Source organism: Brachycentrus maculatus, unplaced genomic scaffold, assembly GCF_059751285.1.
Source record: "Brachycentrus maculatus isolate JH-2025_06_01 unplaced genomic scaffold, ASM5975128v1 h1tg000060l, whole genome shotgun sequence".
Taxonomy (NCBI): Eukaryota; Metazoa; Arthropoda; class Insecta; order Trichoptera; family Brachycentridae; genus Brachycentrus; species Brachycentrus maculatus.
Window position 1 is genome coordinate 829,754 of NW_028280814.1, and position 22,747 is coordinate 852,500.

Sequence of the window (22,747 nt, forward strand, 5' to 3'; positions counted from 1 at the left end):
GGTGATGGATGTATTTACTAAAACTCGACTTTTAAATGAGATACGGAATCAAAAATTGTGTATTCCTCCGTAATATAATTATGTATTACATAAAAGTATTACAATATAAAGTTATTAATTTGCAGTGATAGAAATAATTTGTGGAAAAATCGGGAATACAATCACCAATACACAAACGTTTCTCAGTGTGTGCGTGCGTGCCGTGCTTTGCGTATACGCGCATATCATAGTAAGTTTACTGCGCCAGTAATGCGCAGGTCGTCTTACGCGGCGGTCGTGTCACTACACTAACTATTGAGGCTACTTGCGATGTATTTTTTTTCTAGTTCTCAGATACTTACCAAATTACAAAAATTTTATATTTCAACTTCAACTATGGTCAATAACAGCTACATTTAGGAATTTTTACATTTTTCCCGTTTTTAAACCACATTTTCATATGGTGTACAAAATACATATCACCGTTATACGCGGAAGTTTTATGGCACCGTAAGGGAAAGGTTAATAACGGGTTAACTAGGTCTACAAAAATCGTATGTAATTGAAATATTTGTACATGCAATAAGAACACATTTTTTCTATACATAAAATTGTTTTCTTAAATTTATCCTACACCCAAAAGGATTTCGGCGAGTATTCTTGAGTATACAATGTGTGCACAAACCGTAACAAGCAATTATTGAGCCACACATGGTGGATCACATATTGAACATTTGATGTCGAAAATACTGCTAGATGGTTGACGAGCTGTATTGCTGAAAAACGTTACAAGCCCCTTAAAAAAGTTGATTATGAGAGAGGAGAAAATACCTGTAATACGTTATTTTACGTGCGGATATTTAAAATATTTTTTTACACACAATTTACATCGAGTGAAACGATACGTTCTTCTTATTGTGATTTTATTTTGTATGTATGGTGTTTATTAATAGTCCGTTGAAAAGCAACAGCTGAATAAATTTATTAAAATATGTATAAAACAAAAGAAGTCGTGCACTGTATATTGGATTTTGGTTAATTTTAAACTGATGAATATGTAGTATTATACTGGATTATTTTATTATTTCCGGGAATGTATGAATGTATGAATGAAAACCATTCATTATTAACTTGAAAATAATTAAGTGAATTTTAGAACCAATTTGTATGTTTGAACGAATCTAATTTTTCAAATATCTACTTATACAAATTTGAATGCTATTTTGAAGTAATGTCATGATATTTTTATACCGTATAAAGGAAGCACTCTTTCAAATTATTAAAATAAATACTAACTTTATAACTAACCATCGCGCCGCTATCCCGCAGAGGTAGGCTCTCTGCCTAGAATTCTCTCTGAATAGAACGCCACACCACTCTGTGTTTGCAAACATTCTTCGCCTCTTCCACGTTCATGAATCTCCTCATACATACCCGCCGATTGTTTCGTAAATAAATACTTTTGTGGACATTAATGGTAGAGACTGACCGGAGCCATTTCGTCGTAACGTAACACGTTACGATGCGAGCATTCAGGCAGTCAGTACAGCGAGCCGTGCGCTCCATCCATAGTTTCGGATGCTCGCTGATGCTCGGCGCGAGCGATGTTACGACGTTACGTTACGACGAAATGCTGCGGTCAGTCCCCACCTTTATGTTTCCTGTATGTTTTCGATTAAAGAGTTAAAGTATTGTTTAAAAATTCTGTCTAAGATAATGTACTCGTAGCGGCATCGTCAAAGGAAAATCGCGTGCACTTTGTTGATATTACCACCGATTGATAATGAGGAAGCAGAAGTTAATGCAAGTTCGCACTGTAAGTACCTGGTTATTTCATAGAAAATACGTGCAACAGCTCGAATGTAAAAACCCGGCATTTGGCAGCCATGCGGCGTTATACTCTCAAATCTAAACAACTTTCTTTTTTGTAAACACATTTCGTAAAAACACCTCCATGTATCGGCCGGGCCGAGCAGCCGTGCGTTTTATCTTTCGGCCCATCAAAAAACGAAACCGCATAGAAAAAGATTACAATCTAAACGCGTTGGTTGTATTGAGATATCAATTCCGAAAGGCATCTGGACGCATTTCAAACAGATCGAATGATCATTTGATCATTCTACAAATGACATTAAATAACTTTATCGATACAATTGAGTTAGTGACTATTGGAAAAATTTTTTTTTGACATCTCAACATAAATGAAGAAGAATATTAGAAGAAGTCTGGGCATTTACGGGGCTTACGGCCGTCATAGGCTGATTTAAGTGATACTTTATACACGTGTAACATTCACTGATTCTACCCATGATTGACAACCACACTACTGAATTTTTTTGAAAATTCTTTATATATGATCCAATTTTGAAACATTGTACAAGAATTGTATATCAAAGGTATTGTGAACAAGTATTTGGACACACTCGAAATGTTGTTACTCTTGGAACAGTTATTTTTAATGGAAAGTTCTGGTACTCATTTATTTAACACATTTACTGATTATTCACACATTTGGTAATAATCCCATTACACATGCAGTTTTGAATATACATTATACAAAAATTACTACATACACGAATTACAAAATAAATCATGGGTCAAAATAAAAGAGGAAAAGAAAGTAATACAGAATATAAAAACCATTTAAGCCGTTAAAAACGAACTCTCTTAGTTTGAGACAGATTTTATTTTGAATATTGAACAAAGCGTTTTTATTTCTCAAAATAATATAAGTCAGATTTTATTCACAAAATTATTAATAATAATAATAATAATCATACACTTATATTGTTATACAATCGACACATATACAATAAAGAATAAAATATTTAAAAAAAAAATATTCTATATGAAATATGTATATTATGTCGTCTTAGACAACATGTCTTTGGAATATTTATCTGCAAAGTGCTTCAGCATCTAGTTGTGTCAAGATTACTTTCAATAATTTTATAAACACAATCCAAATTCAAATAATAGTTTCTCGTTTGTAATGCTGTAAAATTATAAAACTATAAATGATCATCGTGAGAGGAGAGTTAGATTTAAAAGATGATATTTAAAGTATGTTTTACAGAATTCAAAATATTTTTACACTTAAGAGTGAAAATAATTGAAAGATAATTCATAAACCAGCCAATAACTAACGTAAGTTTTGATAATGCCTAGACTATTATATTTCCATCCCTCTAAAAAAAACCTCGTTCGTCTCTATAGAGATTTTTCCAAAAAGATTAGTAAAAATCCTTCGGGAGTTAATTCAGTATTTGTATACAAAAGTACTTAAAATAATGTTGTAAGTTCACTAAACATAAAAAAATGCACTACTGTGCATATTAAATTAAATATGAAATTAATATTAAGATTTTAGTTTTTGTATTTTGTTGAACGATAATCGAGACAAAATTCACAAGGTAAGTTTGTATAAATATTGTACAATTTGAGTGTTTTATATAGGCTTCGCCGATTATACCTTTTGTAAAACGAAATCATTTTTATAATAATTTCGTTCATTTTAAAAAGTCTACACCTAGTAATTAGTCACAAATATTAAATGATTATCGCGAAAATGAATGTACTACAAAGAATGTAATCAAACCGGTATACTTTTTTATTATTTAATCGTAATAAGCTTGTACACACATCAGTTTCCCAGTCTTAGCCCATTTTGAAAGTTATTTATTAGTTACGTGTGACATAATAATAATTAAATGATGTTATTGAAGCCGGGATCCCCACAGAAACTACACAACCAACTGGAACGAGAATTTATATGATGAAGGGGGTCGTCATTCGTCAGTAGCATTGTTTTATTGTTTCGCGTCACGGTCAACAGAAATAAAAATAAAAATTCGGCGTATTATTTTGAACAAAATGATAACATCGTTTCTTATCCTATCCGAAGCATATTAACTTCTACAATATATTCAATATTATAACCATTGATGTCCACCCAACTGTGAATGACAACTTGCATTATAATAATAAACCGTAATAAATGTACATAATATGACTGGAACGGTTATATTTTATTACATATGACTTTAAACCTATGTTTCGTAGCCGGTTATTAAATAATATTGATTACTTTGGGATGATTTAATTAAATTTAAATTAGTTTTGCTCCAAATTACAGTGTCGGAGCGTAAGTGGATTCAGGGTTGTCCAATTTGTCCATTGAACCAGAATAATATATAATTACCGAAAGATTTATTCACGTATCTACATTTTTGCTATTGAGATGAGAACTTGAACACTGATTTCTCCGTAAAATTCGATGCACAAATATTTAAATACAAACAAGTTAAAATGCGTTATTGTGGTATCGTACAAGAATCAATAGTGAACAGGAAACGACAATTTAGACGCTTCCTTTCCTTCTATGTAACTTTATACGTTTCGCAAATAAAGTAGACAATGCGGGTTATGGTAGATATACAACTGTATATTACCTATTGTATGAAATTCTAAATCTAAATATCTGTGTTTCAAATCAAACGACATTTCAATTTACAATAATATGTAGGTGCTATCTCTGAGCACGTTGAAAGATAGATATCTTTGGTAATTCTGGGCGCTATTGATTTATTATCTGATAATAAACTTTTAAAATACACTATTCAATACTATTACGTTGTCCGTGTGCAAATATCTCATATATTCCTGTTCAAAGTTTTATATTTTATAATATTTATTCGTACTACACGCGTTTGATTATTTTAACTATCCTATTCATAATTGAATTAAAAAATGTTTGAATGCCAGGTTCTGTTATTTGTTGGTCTCATATTTTAAATTCTGATATTTTAATAATGTTCTAGCATTTGAAGCGTAATACCAATCACATTGTCTTCATTTGTGTGATTTTTAAAATCAAGGCACGACACAAATACAATATTTGATTTATTTTTGAAGGCTTATTTCGGACACTTTCAAAATAATAAATTCGCGTAGTATATTTACTTTAATAGGCGATAAGAATATTGAAGCGGAATGTGGCAACCTTGCAGGTAGGTAGATGTGAAGGAATGATAAACAACGAGTATGAACAAATATCATCTATCATTACAACAACTTAGAAGAGACCCGCACCTGTGTATATGGCCCGTATACGTATTTATATGTTTATTTCAACATTCGCAACTTGTGAAACAATTTGTCTTAGTTTTACCTTAGCCATATTGCGAACTGTATTCTTCACAGATCATGAGAACATCTCAATCGGCCTTGGGGAATGTCTTCGTTCACGGAATGTTATCCAGCATTTATCAATCGACAGTTAATTTATACTGTTATTTTTATTCACGATTTATATAAGTAGAAACTGCACAAAAACAATATTATATCACAACACTAGCCGGCGACTAACATACCGAGATTTGTATCACAACACTTGTAATGAAACAATTTGAATAATTTATTCGACTTTAGTAATTAATTTCAAAAGTCAAAGTTTAAACGCAATCATTTATTGAGTAAAAATTTTCCTTTTACGCACTAACGCGCATAATGAATTACAAACTGGTGAGGTTCTAACGAAGTACAAAATACAAAAATATTTGTTTTTAAATTAATTACTCGTAAAATATGAAATAAGTACTAAAAGTTTCAATTACATTTATCATAATGGTGTAGGTAAGTTAGCATTTGTACAAAACAAACATGTTTTATAAGTATGTTTGTATACTATAGATAAGATATATTTTCTAGTCGCTTGAACTAGAATATTATTTAGTTTCATAAATACACATTTTTTTCACAAATGAGTTTTAATAAATGAAAAATAATTTAAGTGGTTCTAATAACTACACTAGATAAACCACAAAACTGGACAAGTTATCATTTAGCTGTGATCTGAGATCAAATAACATGTTACAATTCAATTTTGTATCTTGAATTTCGCGTGTTATTTCAATCAGAAAAATATGACTGAATCGTTGTAAATTATCTTGAAATATTACATTATATTATGTTATGCAGTGACAGAAATCTGGGTTTGTATGCAGTTCCAATACCCTACTGATTCTCTGGCAAAAACAACCTGCCGCAAGGGACGAAACCATTCTAAAACCGCAAAATACTGATATTTTCAAACTCGCGGACTTTAGCGGGGCACCTCGCCGCGGACAATGCCCATTCCGGCGGACACTGCTATATTACTTTAATCGAATTCGTTCGCATTCATTATTATTTTACTGTGATGAGAGAGTGGCGAGACATCCCGACACACGACGCACGACACACAACACGCAGCGCGCGCGCCAAATCAATACTGCTGAATATGGTAAAATAATTTCCATTGCGCATGGCCGAAGCGAAACGTAATATGCGGCCAGCGGCGGCCGCGTCGCGCGGGTCGCGTTCGGCTGCGCTTTTCCGTCGCACTATTACGGAATATGTATCTATTATTATTATTATTAATATGTCGACACGGGATTTTCCTTCCTCCTCAGTTCCCAATCCGTCCTACTCCACAGATTGTGGGACTGTGAAATTCTCGTCTGTAGGTCGTGGGTCTATTCTTAAATACGCATTTAACTAAGAAACGGGTAATAACCGTCACGTCCATTTTTCAAATTTCCGCAACTAAAACGGATTTTTTCCCCTGGAAAATTTGACGCCACATTTTTTGGTTATAACTGTCATTTGTATATATTTTTACGGAGCTTCGAAGTTACATTTTTATGTATTTAGTATGTACATGTATCATTCGAGGTTACATTCACAGCGCAATAATAGCCTAACCCACAAATTTGGAAATGAATAACTCGAAAATAGTAGACAAATTCCAAGCAATATTTTTTCAATGTATATTAATTGGATTTCGTTTATGAAATCAATGGTTTTTCAAACTGGCAACTCTAAATTTACGTATAATTTATTTGTTTTCCGAATTTTAAATAGAATATTACGACCCAGTATTCGTTATGTCGTAACTTTATTTTCTCTAAATCCAGACAACATTTTTCAAAATTGATTTTTTCTTAAACACCATTTTTGCATTGAAAACATAAGTTTTTCTCCTAAGTAATTATATGGTTTTGAAAAGAAAAGATTTATTGAAAAGTAAGAAGTTAAAAAAAATACAAAAATATTTTTTCTGTATATATATTCTTAAAAAATAGCCAATATACACTAACAATAAAGTTAAAACATTTTGAGTGTGTCCAAATACTTGTTCACAAATCTGGATTATCTCCAATTATGAGACTTATTTTTCATCTTTGATGAGATGTCAAAAAAAATATATGAAAAATATGCTTATAAAAAATAATATGTGACCTCTCCGGTGGTCTCCGCTGGAATGAATTCTACTAATTACCCCTGAATTAATTGCGATATTATTTATAGAATTATAAAATAATTTATTAATTAGACTTTTTGTATTTTGTTTCTGCTTCGATTTTTTTTAACTGATCACGTTGGAAAAAAGTATGTGAATTTTGTTGTGGAAGTAAAACAACACAGACAGTACACTTCGATAATAAAAATGCTGCTGAGCCTTTTCCTTACCCATGGTTCTTTGATGATCTTTTTTCATCTTGTGCAAGTACCAGTAATTTATTTAATTTAAATTAAAGGTAATTTAAAATAAATATTAGAGCTAAAAACCCTTTATAACTTTTTTGACCCCCTATGGGAATTGAACCCGGGATCTGAAACGTGATAGCCAAATACTCTAACCTTTATATGATGGAGGCGGGAATTACGTGTATATACTACTACTACTACTACTACCATCACGCCGTTTCCCCGTAGGGGTAGGCAGAGAGGATGGAACGCCACACTCTTCTGTCCTGACATACACTCCTCGCCTCTTTATATAATTGGTTAAATCGCTATTAATTTTGAAATCTCGATCCCACGAATGAACCCCTTTAATAAAGCCACGTGTTTTCTCCCACAATTCCAAAATAATAGCAATAGGGAAAGTTGATCATTTCCAAACTACAAACTAGATGGCAGCAGATTTTGTTTTCAGTATTAAAACAATATTAATTCATGTAGAAACATGGGTCTAGCTCATGTTCAGATCATCCTGACTAACCAATAAGAAACGCACGTTTTTGATGTGTTGACTCAGTTGAAATGACAGCACTGTATTCGAAAATAAATTGACACGTATGACAAATAATGGATCCTGTCCGATAACTGTAGTTGGATCCGGAAGTTGAAGCCAGACAATGCCCGAAGGGAAAATTAGCAAGGGGAATCTCTATTACTCCAGTGGTCTTGTACTAGTGTTATCCGTTACAGCTACTTGTGGTCTGGCATAATAGTAGGTACTGTTAAGAAATGTACGAAAATGAAACAAAATAAAATCAAAGTAATAAACATTGTTTTTTTACAGCAGTCTCAAGGTCGCAAGAGCTGCAGCCAAAAGCACTATCAGACACCTCCCAACCAAATCTTAAGCCGAGTTTTCGTAATAGTTAAAAATATCTAGTGAGAATTCATCTGACCTCCTCAGGTAGACTTATACAACAGTGTAAAAAAATTACAATCAGAATGGCAAACGCACATTGATATAATATTTTTTTAGTTATTGATCTTTTAGATTGAACTTACCTTATTTAGTACCATTTTTATTCTTCGTTTTAAAATTATTAATTTTTAATTCTTTATTGTTTTCCAACCGCATTAAAAAAAGTAATGTACCTATCCCTAATGTTTGGAAATAAAGCATGAGGTTAGTAAAAGAGGGGTGTAAGAGAGTGAGAATTCTGTTGAAATGCGATTAATCAGACGAATGTGCGGTAAAACGTTGTGTGAATTAAGGATAGAATGAGACTATTTTCTTTTAACTCAGCCGTTTTTGAGTACATAACGACATAAGTTGAAAATTAGTTAATCAAAGTCATTTAAAACATAATTACTTCAACACATTTTCATTCAAATTTTATTATTCAAAGTTTTATTTCGGTTATAAATCTTTCAAAAATGACTAGAAGAAAGTAAAATAAAGTTGACGATTTTATCTAATCTAATAATCTGCAGCATGTTATAGAAATCAATAATAAGAGCTTATATTAAAATCAATTGGTCTCAATTGAATAATTATATTGCGCGTATTGCTGTGCTGAATTTTCACTAATCTTATGAAAATGTTTTTTATTGTATCGAAAACAAAGATGTCATGCTGATTGCGGAATTTGTCAGTGGTAGGCGCATATGTTTCCGCGAATTTGGAACCATATTATGTAGGTAGATCGCCTTTATCAGTACCTACCTACAGAAAAAGGTGGGGTAACTCGCAATCTGGATGATTCAGCATGCGAACGGCTGCGCTAGAAACCGGCTGTGTCTCTGCGCACGATTTAAAAAAAATGTACTTGGTATTGACTTTTTTTTAAATATATTCATATTGAAATAATATGTTGATAATTTTCAACTCCTTTTTTTTCAAAACCATATATTTATCTAGAAGAAAAACTTATTTTTTTCAATACGAAAAAATTCAATTATGACAAATGTTACCTGAGTTAATATAAAATTAAGTTGTGATTTATTGTATACTGGATCTTAATCATTTGTCGAATGAACTGTGCAACTATAACCGATTATTATAACTAGCAAAAAATATTCCAATGGCTAACACCAACTGTTATGTCGGTAGTGTAATGGCAAACGGGTATATCTGTCAAATTTTTCATTTTCTAAGTTTGTTCCACAAAATATCTAAAATAGTGTATTTTTATAATCTAGCAAAAGGATATAGCTGTAGTTGCAATACTTATTTAGTTTTATTAAGATATATACATATGCCATACGAACTAAATATTTAATTTCACAAGTTTGTTTTTGCTCTCCTGTAAAATTTGGTCTGAGACAGATATACCCCTTTGCCTTTACACTACCAATGTGATTCATTAAATGATTGTCAATAAAAACATTTTCCATTAATTATAGCTCTGTTTATGGGGTATTTTCACTTCGGTTGATAAGTTCATATTGGGTTCCAAACTTTGAACCGCAATACATCCAAGTTAAACGTGGACTGGTTCCTTTCTTCATAATACCAGTCAGTCGGGCATGTCACAGGACACGGGCATGGCACAGGACGTCCGGGAAGCGGTTGAGGGTAATGATTGTGACGTCTTTTGCAGGACGTTAAAAATATTCCCATTTTAAAAGCAGAAAACTTTAAGAGATCATTTATATGAAAACATTATTTTTAGTAACACCATGAACATCATAAAAATGAACTTTAAATATTCAATACTTACATTTAAAACGTTAACTCCTATTTTTGAAAATACCCTATTTCACCACATTCCTAGGACTGACAAAAAACACTTGAAGAAATTCAATGAATAAAAGTACTTTAAATGCATGATTATAAAAAAATAAACTTCTAGATATGTGCAAAGGATAATGATGCCATGAAAGGTGGGTACCTTTTCCTAGTATAGTGTAGCATATATTGTCTTCTAACCTTTTTCCGCAACCAATGGTGCATGGGGCTCTACATGGTATAGACGTAATATTTCCTTGACTATGAAATATATGAAAGCATGGTGATAATTCTTGTTTTTCAGGTACCAGTCCAGATTTATATAAACCTTCAACTCTCCTCAATTTCTTATTAATTATTTTCCTCCTAGTACTAATTCCTTAATTGCTTTGCAAAATAGATTTTAAAAAAGATATTAGTTTTGTACTGGTAAATTGTAGCGCGCATAATTTTTTTTTTTAGAAATAGAGAAATATAATGTCGAGCTAAACTCGACATCAGAGTTGATATGACAAGAACAATCGACTCAAAGGGTTAAATGAATCATCAGGGTTAAATGGATATTATATGTATAGTAATAAAATGATAAAAGTATAGTAAATTTGTCCACCTCCGTTGTGTCATTACACTACGGAGGTGACAGTACGGTAGCCAAGCATGCTGACCATTGTCAGCATGCTTGGCTACCGTACTGGAGGTCCCGGGTTCGATTCTCAGGGGGGGTCAAATAAATAGAAGTGTAATATTTATTCATGTGTTAATTATCAAGATAACACTACGTTTATATGATGCAGTGTCCTATGCACCACCGGGTTCGGATATGGGTTTAAATAAAAAAAAATAAAAAAAATAATCATTCCTATGGGTAATATTTATAATACAAAACTTATCAGAAGTAAGAAAAATATTTCATGAATTTAGTATTCACATATCGCTCACTCCTTTCAAGAACGTCATAAATCAAAAATCGTGAATTTAGAGTTGGGCATGTTTTCGGAATGCCCAGAAAATGTGCTATATCCCAGCAAAAGCGGCATATTTTAAACTTAATATTTACCCGCTACAGGGCAGAAAATGATGTTTTTGCATTTTGAGGAAAAGGTATTGTTTAATTATTTTTTTAAATATACTAAATATTTTTCAAATGTAGAAAAAACCTTCAGGTTTTACCTAAAAAGATTTGTTGCGCAGTAAAAAGTTCAATAAGTGGCTTGATATTTATTTTTAATACATTGTATTATATTTTTAAACTTTAAAAACGTTCTCCTGAATAATCAAGTTTTTTGATTTATGACGTTCTTGAAAGGAGTGAGCGATATATGTACATATGTACAGTAATTTGAATAAAAATCACTATAATTGGAATTGAAATAATAACCTTTCCTGCAGTCGAAAAACACTTTTCTTCTTTACACCGCTATCATTACTTAAGTGGTGCATTGGGCATCTAAGTGAATCGACACTATAAACTCAGTTGTGATTATATGAAGGTAGGGTGATCAGCTCTGCGTTCTAGATTTATGGAATATGTTTGATGGGATACTCAGCTCAGGTTGGAAAACATCACCTATATAAGAATGGAAATGGAGATAGAAAACTATATAAGAGTTAACTTAAAATTTAAAATTAAAACCAATATTTTGTTTAAATTCTCTTATTTTAAAACATATAAGCTTTTATAGAAAAAATCACAATTATAAGAAATATCAGTAAATAAAGAAATATCATGGCATGGTTTAATGGCTCCATTAATTATTTTACACTTAAAATACGAGCCCTGTGCACAAAGTCAACATCAAGATTTGCGCAATATAACTACTACTATAAGGCCAACGTGTCACGCACAATTCCACGGCGTAATATAAAATGTTAACAACATATAATATATTATCTCCTTCTGTCATTATCACGCGCACTCCTATTGCACCCATAGGGCCTATAATGTTCTCTCGCAGCCAGTCACATACAAAAATACAGGACATTTTAATGGAAATATAAGGCAGCTTACACAAATCACGGCACACGACTCACGACACGGAGCTGATGGCATTATGCGGGGATCCCATCTGGGTGAGGACTTTATCTAGCCACTGCAGCGGCCCGTGCAAGTGTATCTCTATCCAACAGGGGGTGGACGTGACGTCCTGCCGGTGATACTCCGCCCCCCAGCCCTTCACGAAGGACATGCGGATGGTGCACATCTTGGTCAACTCGTACACCGCTTCGAAGCCGTGGTTCACACTCTGGCTGAGCAGCTGCGCAAACTCTTGATTGTTAAAAATCTTCAGGGAGCACGACGGAGGGATCTTGCACACGGTCGAAGGATGGAAGCCGTGGTGGTGATTACAGTTACGGCTCTGCACGAAGATGGCCGAATCCGAGAGGCACTCGGCGTACACCTCTCCACCTACATAATACAGGTGGACTCCTTTACCTATGTGGCGCCTCGTGTTCTCGATGGTGCTGTTGCGATTCACGTTGCTCAGCTGACCGAGGCAGAACCGATCGCTGTTGTTGGAGGGGTTGGTGAAGCCGTCCACGATGACGGAGTGAGAGGTGCAGTGGAACACCTCGCCCACCCGACAGTTGAGTTCGTAGTAGGCAATGGAGGCCCAGTAGGGCGGCTCCTGGTAGCTCACGGGGGCCACCTCGCCCGGCGCCTCCTCGGACGCGGGGCTGGCGGGGCTGTAGGCGGGTGGCGGCGTCTCCGCCAGGGTGCCGAAGGGGCTCACGGGGCCGGAGCTGCCCGGGGAGGCCCCGCCCGACAGCGAGGTCGGGGGCGAAGGCAGGTTGAAGCCGGAGCCCGAGTAGCTCACGTTGTGTGGCATGGGGGGCTCCGAGACCTGCTGGAACGGCAGCAGCGAGTGGCCGGGAGCGAACTCAGAGTGACGGGGAACCAGCACCGGCGGCAGCACGGGACTCTCCACGCGCTTGTAATGGTAAGGGTTGATGCAGACCTCCTTCTGCTTGGCGCTGAAAGGGTACTGGCACAACTCCAGGGGCTTGAGCTCGTGGTGGCTCTGCAGATCGGGCCAGCGCCACACGCGACAGTAAATGACGTGCGGAAGTCCTTTCCGATGTGAAACCTGCAATATAATACATTCGATCAAGCAACACAGAACGCGGAGGATATTCCGAAAAGAATAAATGAGAAATAATCACCTGCAATCTTCCATCTAGAGAACGAGGTATGGTCACACATTTGGAGGGAGTTCCTGGACAAGAAAGAGCGCGTTCTAGTTCTTCTATAGCCCCTTTTCTTTTCTTTAGCTTCTTTACTAGGCTATCCACAGCTTTTTCAGCCCATTTCTCTTCCTCGTCACCCTAAAACAGTTACAATACAAAAACAAAACTCGAAACACACGTTACGCTATGGCAATGTTGTAGCGCTTTTAAATGGAATTGACAAAACTAACCTGTTTCCAGCCCAACAACTTCTTCACAGCGGGACTTGTGAATGAAAATAAACTATTGAGACTCGACATAGGTCCACTGCTGGAGGATTCGACATCATCGGTCTCCATCGCGAGCAGTTATTGCGAAGATCGGCAACTGAAAAGAAGAATTATTAATCATTGGGGACGTTTATTCGAGCGCGGGTAAGTCTGGTGACTCATTTACCGAGGTACACTCGGCGCTCGTGCGGGGTAAACACTTCCGAGAAATGAGTTATCGATCCGCGACATTAATTCGGAGGGTTCCGTAACCTGCGAAAAACCAGGAAATGCTAAACGGTTGTGGTGAAATGTGTTTGAAAACTGTTCAGTTACATTAGCGTCTAAACGGAAAGAGAGGATATTTGGCGACAGAATGTCTGAAAAATAATACTCAATTTATGCCGGCACATGGCCTTAAACACACAAACTATCAAAAGGGAAGCATTTTAATATTGAATATAAAAATGAAGTCAATGAGCACGCACCAATCAGTATAATTACAAATATTTGTCACAAACTGTTTATCAGTTGATGGCTTTTTTTACGAAAGCTGTCCATCTCTGTCACGTCACAATGCTGCCATTTGGAAAATATTTATTGCTGCCAACTGCAAACACACAAAAAATATATATAAGAAGGTAATGTTCAATAACTAAAAGTAATCATTGCGGGATCATTTAAGGATCGTAAATGATCACAAATTTAAGCTTTGTCATTATATACGTAGGTACATGCAGTCGCGATTTTAAAAAAATGTTTATAACCAATTTGATCTTATATTAAAATAACAACTATGTACATTCTTTAATTTGACCAGTGACCGGGTTTCGTCGTTATCGATATCATCAGACAGGGTAATTTGATTATTTTTGGAAATTCAACATTCTTTTTTTTTGTTACTTATTTTTTAGCTTATTAGCCCATTATATTATATAAAATTCAAATAATCAGGGGTATTTCATAAAGTTCATTTCCTCACTGCTTTTATATGCAGTAAGTCCTCTACTTACGCGATTTCGACTTACGTGAATTCGTAATTACACGATTTTAAAAATAAAATATTTCTCCAGTCGTTTATTTTCACATAGTATTGTGTTGATAGGAAAGTGAGAGAGAAAAGCAGAGAAATGGCACTTGCTCATGCTTTGCACCCTATCCCTCTACCTTTACTGTCAAAACATGTGATTAACGACTAAGTCATAAGTTAGTTACGTGTGTGTTGCGATTGAGATTCTTTCCACGTTTTCATTTTCATTTGCATTTAGTTGTTTTCACATATGTACTATATCCATCAAAACTAGTGCATATTATGCATACTATATATTATTAAAAAAATCAAAAATATTTTTTTTAGACTTACACGAAAACCTTTGGGACGAATTAGTCACATATGTAGAGGACATACTGTACTTGTATCTATAAAAATAAATAAATAAAAATTGCTCATAAATTTAAATTGTTTTAAAAAATCATCCAAAGAATATTATTTTTACTCTAGAATACAAGTTAAATTATTTTTATTCTTTCTGCCAGGCATCCAGGAATTATATTGAATATATTTATATTTTTAAAGGTGTATAAATTTATTGAAATTGTATAGTTGTCATTTAAAGCTGACATTGCTTCCAATAAACTTTGTTTGAAAGTATTTTATTAAAATTCATTCACAACATAGCATTTCTTATTTTTTCCTCTTTTGGTGGGTAGGGACCTGGCACCCGATATATTTATGAATAAATCTGTTTATACAGTATGGCTGCTATGCATTAGTTGGATCCCCTCCTGATCTGATTCATCCAATCGAGCCCCATTTGACAGTCATCGATCAACGACAGGTTCATCTGAGTAATCCTGGTCGCAGTTTCTGGGAGTAAGAGATTGTTATTCTTTGGTCGAGCGGTGATAACTTGCATAGTATGAAATCTTTAAGGATGATAAAGAGCAGCGCAAGGATGTAGCCTTGCATGGCACTAGCGGAGGTACAATATTACTGTAGAGTACAAATCAATAAGAGGATTAGATAAAAATTATGGAAAAAGGGATTCTAAACATAGATTCATTACCACATTTGAAAAAATGTTTCGTAACATCAGAGTGCCACGCAGATTGGTATCTGATAAAATTAATTCAGTGTAAAAGAAAATAAAATAAAATACGAATTATTTTCACTTAATTTTATTAGCGGAATATATAGAATAATGTCACATCATATTGTAGTTCTCATATTAAATTACAAAAAGATGAAATAATGAGATGTGCTCGAGCACAATTAAAACCAAGTAAGAAAAGCATTTATAAAAAATTAAAACAAAAAATTGAGAATGTATGTGTCTAACAATAAAAATATATTTAAAGGAAAAAAATGATAGATCATTATCTAATTACATAAAATACAGGACACAAAACATATTCTATATGCATATTTGGAGTTTACTAATAAGATGATGTTTTAAGAAAATATTACATGTTCATGAATATGGAGAAGGCATACAGGATTAGTTCATTTATGCTTTCATGATCCACATAAACTACCTTGTAAAACATAAAAAATTAACACTATATTTCTTCTGCAAAAAAAGTATTTTACTTAAGGGACATTATGTCCGTCAATTAAGTAAACATGCGATGTTCCAAATTATATTTAACAATTTATAATGTAAAATAATTTTGATATTTAAGGTCTTCACAAAATAAAACTTTTCTTCCTTTTAAGATTAATCAATGAAAAAAATAAAGAACATTTCACACACTCAACATTAAAGACGATTGATTCAAAATGAGCAAATATCAAATTTCAAATATGCAGAGGCAACTCGTTTGGTGTTCTATGTATCTGTGAAAAAAGTATGCTGTTTGACAACATTCACGACACTTTTTTCATTGTAGAAGGAGTTACAAAATGGCCTTATAAGTATGTAACTCCATTTTTACAATTTTTTGGAGTATTAAGCGCACTATATGTACATTTATATAAATTGCTTAGTTTTTTTAAAAATCATATTGTCTTTAGCAGTGGTCCCCTACCCCCGGGCCGCGGGTCGGTACTGGTCCATGGATCAAATGGTACCGGGCCGCCCAAGACCGTGTAAAAAATTTTAATTACATAAAAAAAATCAAACATACCCAATAAAAAATAAACATGCTATTGACAAATAAAAAATATTCAGTTGAAAACCCCTCTTCACGCCAAGCTACCGCTGACACAATACCTTTAGAAGTTAAAACATCATTCAAAATTGGTTAACGATGAATATGGGGGTTTTGATATGTTCAACTCGACATTGTTAGCACTGAGATCATTTAACTTTGTCGGTCGATATTGATGTTGTGGTGTGTCCTTCATTTTGTACAATTTATCTTTGACGTGATCTTTGATTTTTCTCCTTTTTCTCCCTCCCAGGTATTTTTACACATGTGGAATTTTGTAATCAGAACAGTACAAGTACTTGTTCTGTAATAGGTACTCATGTGTATAACTTGATGTCACTGATCTGTTCAATTTAAAGATAACATAAAACCGTCTAAAATATAAACAATCAACGTCCCCCTTTCAGCGGGCAGCAGTAAAATCATCAAACATCGACCTGCAGCTATTAAAAGGTTGGGGGCCACTGGTCTATAGTATAAGGTCATCATCACTTCACCAGATATTTTTTTTACCACATTAATTATTAAGTTGCAAGTAATATAAAGGAATTATTGAAATAGTCTTAATTTTACTTGGTAAGTACTACTACTTATTTAAAGTGTATTGTGACATGTGTTTCGATACATTCAACGTTATAATCAAACCCAATCGTGTTTGATAATGATTTTGAATATAATATGTTATATATTACCGAAAAGTGACTGCTTAAAGGATGGAATTGCTGTTTAGTATCAGATTTTTTTTTAGTAAAACTTTTTTAGCCGGAGTAGAGAAAATTGGCCTGGATCAAATGAAAAAGTGAAACACTTCCCTTTCTCCGAATACAACAGTTAAAAGGAAAGAGTGGGAGAATAGTTTTTTCCTCTCTCCATTGCTTACTTTATAAACAGTCTATGTGAACAGCGCCGCATTTACTGTGTTAATATGTAGCATAGGAAATCAGTAGACGCTTGCTTATTATACTGCACATTAGCTGAACAGATTTTAATACTCATTAGTTAAAAATTTGCATAATGCGATAAGTGAAATAGAGAAAGAAAAAGACAAGTACAGAAAGGGTGTGAGCCTTTATGGATGCAGTACTCTCTCGTTAATTAGAACATTTGCAGTCTAAATTATTTGTTTTATACTTCAGCTACCATAAACTCATAATATCTTTCTTAGAGTATGAATTAATGAAAATTGACAAATAAAAAAATATAGGAATATTTCGTTTAATTACAAGAGATTTTCTTCAATTAAATTCTAAGCAACATATTTTTGTGTTCAATAAAACAAAACTGTTAATATCAATTGAAAAGTAAGATACACATAATATGAAAACGTATAAAAAATTATTACAAAATGTCTACAAATTAATAAATGCCAATTTGAGCGTTGAACAATGAGTGGATTGATTGATAATTGGGTTTTTTCGCCCAAATATAAATTATTCAAAGCAATGCTTTCAAAAATAAATTATGGGTAGTAAAATCACTTATACATTTTTTTTCAATAGTACAGGTAAAATTCTTAAAATTCGTAAAAACTTGTGTTGTAGAAAAAAAAAATAGGGATTGAAACAAAAAAAAAACAACTTTTTTATATTAAGATTCATTCCAATATAAAAATATATATAATCCATGTTTGCAACATTGTTTTTTGACATTGCCATTTAGGCATGGCAGTGTGGCTAAAACAAATGTAATGTTCACATTTTTGACGCCTCAACATAGATGAAGAAGAACATGGAAGTCTGGGTAGTGATCACTTTACATTGTAACATTCACCATCCCATGATTATAATATAATCTTTTGGACAAGGTTTATGAACAAGGATTTGAACACATCCAAAAATGTTGGGAAATGTAATATTTTTCAGATATTTCACCCAATATTTTTTGTTTACTTATGTGACATCTTCAATTATCAAAATTAGTCATTTGTCTTTAATGTTATCATATTCATAAATGAAATAAGCTCATCGATAGCTAATTAAGGTGAGTGCTATGTATGAAAGTAAATAAATTATACTACATAATCGCGCAGTCCTGTTGTATGAAAAGTAAATCCATAGTTTTAAAGACCCAATAGATATAAAAAATACTAAAACATACTGGGATGTAACTTAAGCAAGTAATTTATGTTTGAAGACCTCGAATTTTCATTATATAAATACATGTATGTTTTTTTAACCACAAGTTATATTTCTTATTATGTAATATACTAGCTTCAAAACTGATACGATTTGTAAACAACATCGATCAGAGGACTATTACAACAATTATACATTTAATTCAAGTAAAACATTAATACAGCTTAAGTCACAATGAATTTTGTGTTAATCAGGATCTTGCTTGACTTAGCTGTTAAGTAACAAGTACACAGGTTTACTTGTGGCAACTACTTATCGAATGGTCAATCACTCAGAAAACCCCCTGATGTATTTCAGAAAATAAGTGGTAGGCTATGATGAAATGAACATATAGAAAATAGGTTTCGCCGATCTGTGTTTTACCACCTCTAGTTAAGTTATTTGATCCTAAATATGAAGTTTTCCGAGTCATTGAATCGATAAGTCTACGATTGTAACATAATTTAATGTATAGCGATTAATCCAGACTCCAGCAGTTTCTGTATCTTAGCCGCAATGTCTGGGTTCTTGAGATGGTCATGCAAGGCTTGAGGGTCCTGCTGCATCTGGTCGAGGATCAGTCTCATGGCCGGGTCTCGGAGGATGGCCTGCACCTCCGGGTCGCCCATGGCCTTCTTGCGGACCTCCTCAGGGTTGGAGTTCAGTTGCATTGTGCAGGAACGATAGCCTTCCAAGGCTTCTGCATTGCTAGAATCCAGTTCTAGCGCTTGTTGGTACGCTGTTGAAGCCTTGGAATATTGTTGCATACCCTATAAACCAATATAATTATTGAATAAAGGAAAACTGAAAATGATACACAATAGTCTTTCAGTTTTTATAGGGGTTATGTTTCTATTATCTCTTGTGTTCGCCATTATAATAAGAATAATAAGATATAATATTAATACTACTGAACTCAATATTGATACATTAAGTTGACATTCTGTGATATTGCTTAGATTAAAACTGCCAATTGTAAAACGCATTGTCAATGATTAACCTTTTAACCGCGTTAACTTTGTTCCTAAGAGACGCCCGTGCGCGGCGGTATTTCGCCGTTTTTTAAATGATTACTTTTATCATGTATTTAGTAAAGAAACAATTTATTTTCCTAAACAAAAACGTTTAATGGGATTCATTGTGCCTTTTTGGTACTCTATAATACACTTGTGTCACATTATTCTTGAAATATATGGTAATATAAACAAATAAGATCATAACATAAATAAATCAAAGCACGCATTGTGTGTCACTCTTACCCACTGGCGATGCGTAGCGTCGAGAGTAAGACAGATATAGGGCATGATTATGGCGCGGACTAATTACCGACCGCAAGAAAAATCAGGGATCTTTTCTTTACTTTATCCTTGTGATGTTACAAATTATTAGTCAGATATCATAACAGATGTCATAAGGCCAAGGATTGACGTATTATTTTATCCTAAGTTCCACACCATGAAAAAATCCCTCCAAGTTGAACTGAGGTTCGAAACTTGGAGCAAAGTAAAAACACATACGCTTATGTCAGCCGCGTATGGGGCATGTTTTATGAAAACACATACAGTTATGCGAGCCGCGTGGATCCGGTTAATGATGGTATTGGGATCCAAATGAAATTGTCAATTTAATAGCCTGACCCATCCACAATTAGCACCTCAAGAAATAGGTTGAATTTCACCAACAATAAACATAATATTGAAAAAATATATCAGCTAATACGTATCAATAACTGCATAAAAGATATTTGAAACTTAATCCATACCAAGGATTTGGGAGTGCTTTTAAGCTACAGTTAATATTCATAAAACCATTATACTCTGAACCCACGTCCTATGAAAACAATGAGTCTTAGTGTCTGAATACTAACACTACAAACACCACAGTAAATGTTGGGCAATGGAAACTGTAATAGTTAGAATTTTGAAAGCGTACTTGTAAGATTTTTCCTTTCCGAATCCAGCCCTTGATGAACTTGCTATCGAGTTTGCAGCACATATCACAGTCCTTGAGACCCAGATCAAATGCGGCTAGCTTGGTGTAGCAGGCAGCCCTGTTACTGTACAGCTTGGGGTCATCGGGATTCCTCTTGATAGCTTCGGAGTAGTGCTTTACTGCCGAGCCATAGTCACCTATGGAAATGTCAAGATACTCGTTAGAAAATATCAATCTAGTCATCAATTATATACTAGTGAAATTACACATAATTTATTTCAGGACATTTATATTCTTAAAAAAAGGCGCAAGATATTCAAACCTTTTTTGAAAAATTCATTTCCCAATTCCTTCTCTTTCTCAGCCTTTTCAGGATCAATGTATTGTCTACGTTCATCTTCTTTGATAAATTTTTCAATGTCACTCAATAATGTTTTTATTTCTGGTGTTCTGTGCTCGGACATGGACTTCTCGTAATATGTTTTGGCTAATTTCCACTGCTCCATTTTCTTATATGCATTCCCTGTAACAATAAATAATTTTGCATACAATACGCTAATAAAGCTACATTTGGTCGATAGTTAAATCGGAAATATTCCATTTTTAACAATTAGCGTATAATTTATACTATGTTTTTACATAGTATGGCAGTACAGGCCTGTAACCTACTCTAAAATAACTAGGGTTTTTTTTTTAAATAAGCACAGAGGATTCTAATATTGACAAATTATGTTGATCTATTGTCAAATTGTATAAAATTCAAGAAAATTAGTGAACCCTATTGAATATAAGTTTCGAATAAATGGATAGCTCAGCTATTCATAAGTCTTGTTAAATACAAAGCCAATACAGTCCAGTATACTGAAACTGATAAAAAACACTAGCTTTTAGTTTGTAATGAAGATAGAGAAGATGCCCGGCAGTAAGACTCTGGTTTGCCAGTCTCCGTGACTCCCTTAAGATAAGAGCCGGACACCCGTACTTGTGGCTGTGGAGATCAAAACAGACACCATTTGTATCGTGTTATATACTTAAATGAGACACAACAAAGAAAAAAGCACAACTGTATTAAAAGAACTTACCGATGCGCATGAAAGCTTTCGCAATCAATTTAAAATCAGCCCTATTTTCTCTCCCTATTTCAATGGCTTTATCACATTGCTCGATGCATTTTTGGAATTCTCTCTGCTCAAAGTACACAGCGGCAATATTGTTATAGTAGGTAATATCAGTTGGATCGTGCACTAGGGCGGCATTGTAATGTTCTAGCGCTTTTTCAAATTCTTTCTTTTTATAAAACTCATTTCCTTTAACCTTCTCGGCATTTGCCAATTTCTTATGTTCTGGAATGTTGTCTTCGGGTTTGGGGGGCTGAGGTCTGGCCTTGGGAATCCTGGGGGTCTCGATAACGATGGGATCGTCAGTTTCCATAGCTTCTCGAGAGTCTAAATCCAGCAACACACTAATGGTGGTCATCAAACGGGGGTCTTGAAGGCTATTACCGTTGAATGTGCTTTGAGGGTTTGATTGCAAACTCTGAAAACAAAAATATGATACAACTCTTAATATATTCATTTTTGATACATATAAATGTATAAATAAGTAAGGTAAATGACATATAGTAGATATGACACAAGGCATTTACGAATGTCTGTATTTTTTGTGCTTTTTGAGTAAAATCATATTGTGCAAGTCGGAGGTAGCTTTCATGTTTGTCGATGGGATTTATAACAACCATGAAAGCTACCTCTAAGTGAATCATTTTGAGTTCAAAATCAGTATTAGTTAATGTTAGAAATCATCAAAATAGTCAATCCTTTGAGAATATTAACAACTTTCCGGAACATCATTCAAAATTACTTCTAACATGGATTAGTTCTTACAGTTGACCAACAGGTTAGAAG

General features: G+C 33.9%; 3 protein-coding genes across 7 annotated transcripts in view; all 3 read right to left on the reverse strand.

The window, feature by feature from the left end:
• Positions 1-6,252, reverse strand: part of LOC148311647 (uncharacterized) — a 177,720-nt gene extending 171,468 nt beyond the window's left edge. For 2 of the 5 annotated variants that reach the window (XM_088256326.1, XM_088256330.1), the window contains exons 1-2: positions 5,940-6,252; positions 5,150-5,302 (exon numbers count right to left, since the gene is read on the reverse strand). In XM_088256326.1, coding sequence (XP_088112452.1) covers positions 5,150-5,158 — 9 coding nt within the window. In that variant the 5' untranslated portion in view covers positions 5,159-5,302; positions 5,940-6,252. The remainder of the gene's footprint in view (positions 1-5,149; positions 5,303-5,939) is intronic. The other 3 variants (XM_088256328.1, XM_088256329.1, XM_088256327.1) reach the window with 3 other exon arrangements.
• Positions 6,253-11,851: 5,599 nt separating this feature from the next.
• LOC148311649 (protein mothers against dpp) lies at positions 11,852-14,225 on the reverse strand. Its single transcript, XM_088256323.1, has 4 exons — positions 14,136-14,225; positions 13,630-13,765; positions 13,376-13,537; positions 11,852-13,299 (listed from the first exon to the last, which is right to left on the reverse strand). Exons 2-4 carry the CDS (start codon positions 13,735-13,737, stop codon positions 12,241-12,243), a joined length of 1,329 nt encoding a protein of 442 aa, XP_088112449.1. The 5' UTR covers positions 13,738-13,765; positions 14,136-14,225; the 3' UTR covers positions 11,852-12,240.
• A 2,828-nt stretch (positions 14,226-17,053) lies between these two features.
• LOC148311650 (stress-induced-phosphoprotein 1-like) overlaps positions 17,054-22,747 on the reverse strand; it is a 6,468-nt gene continuing 774 nt past the window's right edge. The window contains exons 3-6 of the mRNA XM_088256324.1: positions 21,926-22,379; positions 21,166-21,366; positions 20,844-21,040; positions 17,054-19,681 (exon numbers count right to left, since the gene is read on the reverse strand). Coding sequence (XP_088112450.1) covers positions 19,376-19,681; positions 20,844-21,040; positions 21,166-21,366; positions 21,926-22,379 — 1,158 coding nt within the window. The 3' untranslated portion in view covers positions 17,054-19,375. The remainder of the gene's footprint in view (positions 19,682-20,843; positions 21,041-21,165; positions 21,367-21,925; positions 22,380-22,747) is intronic.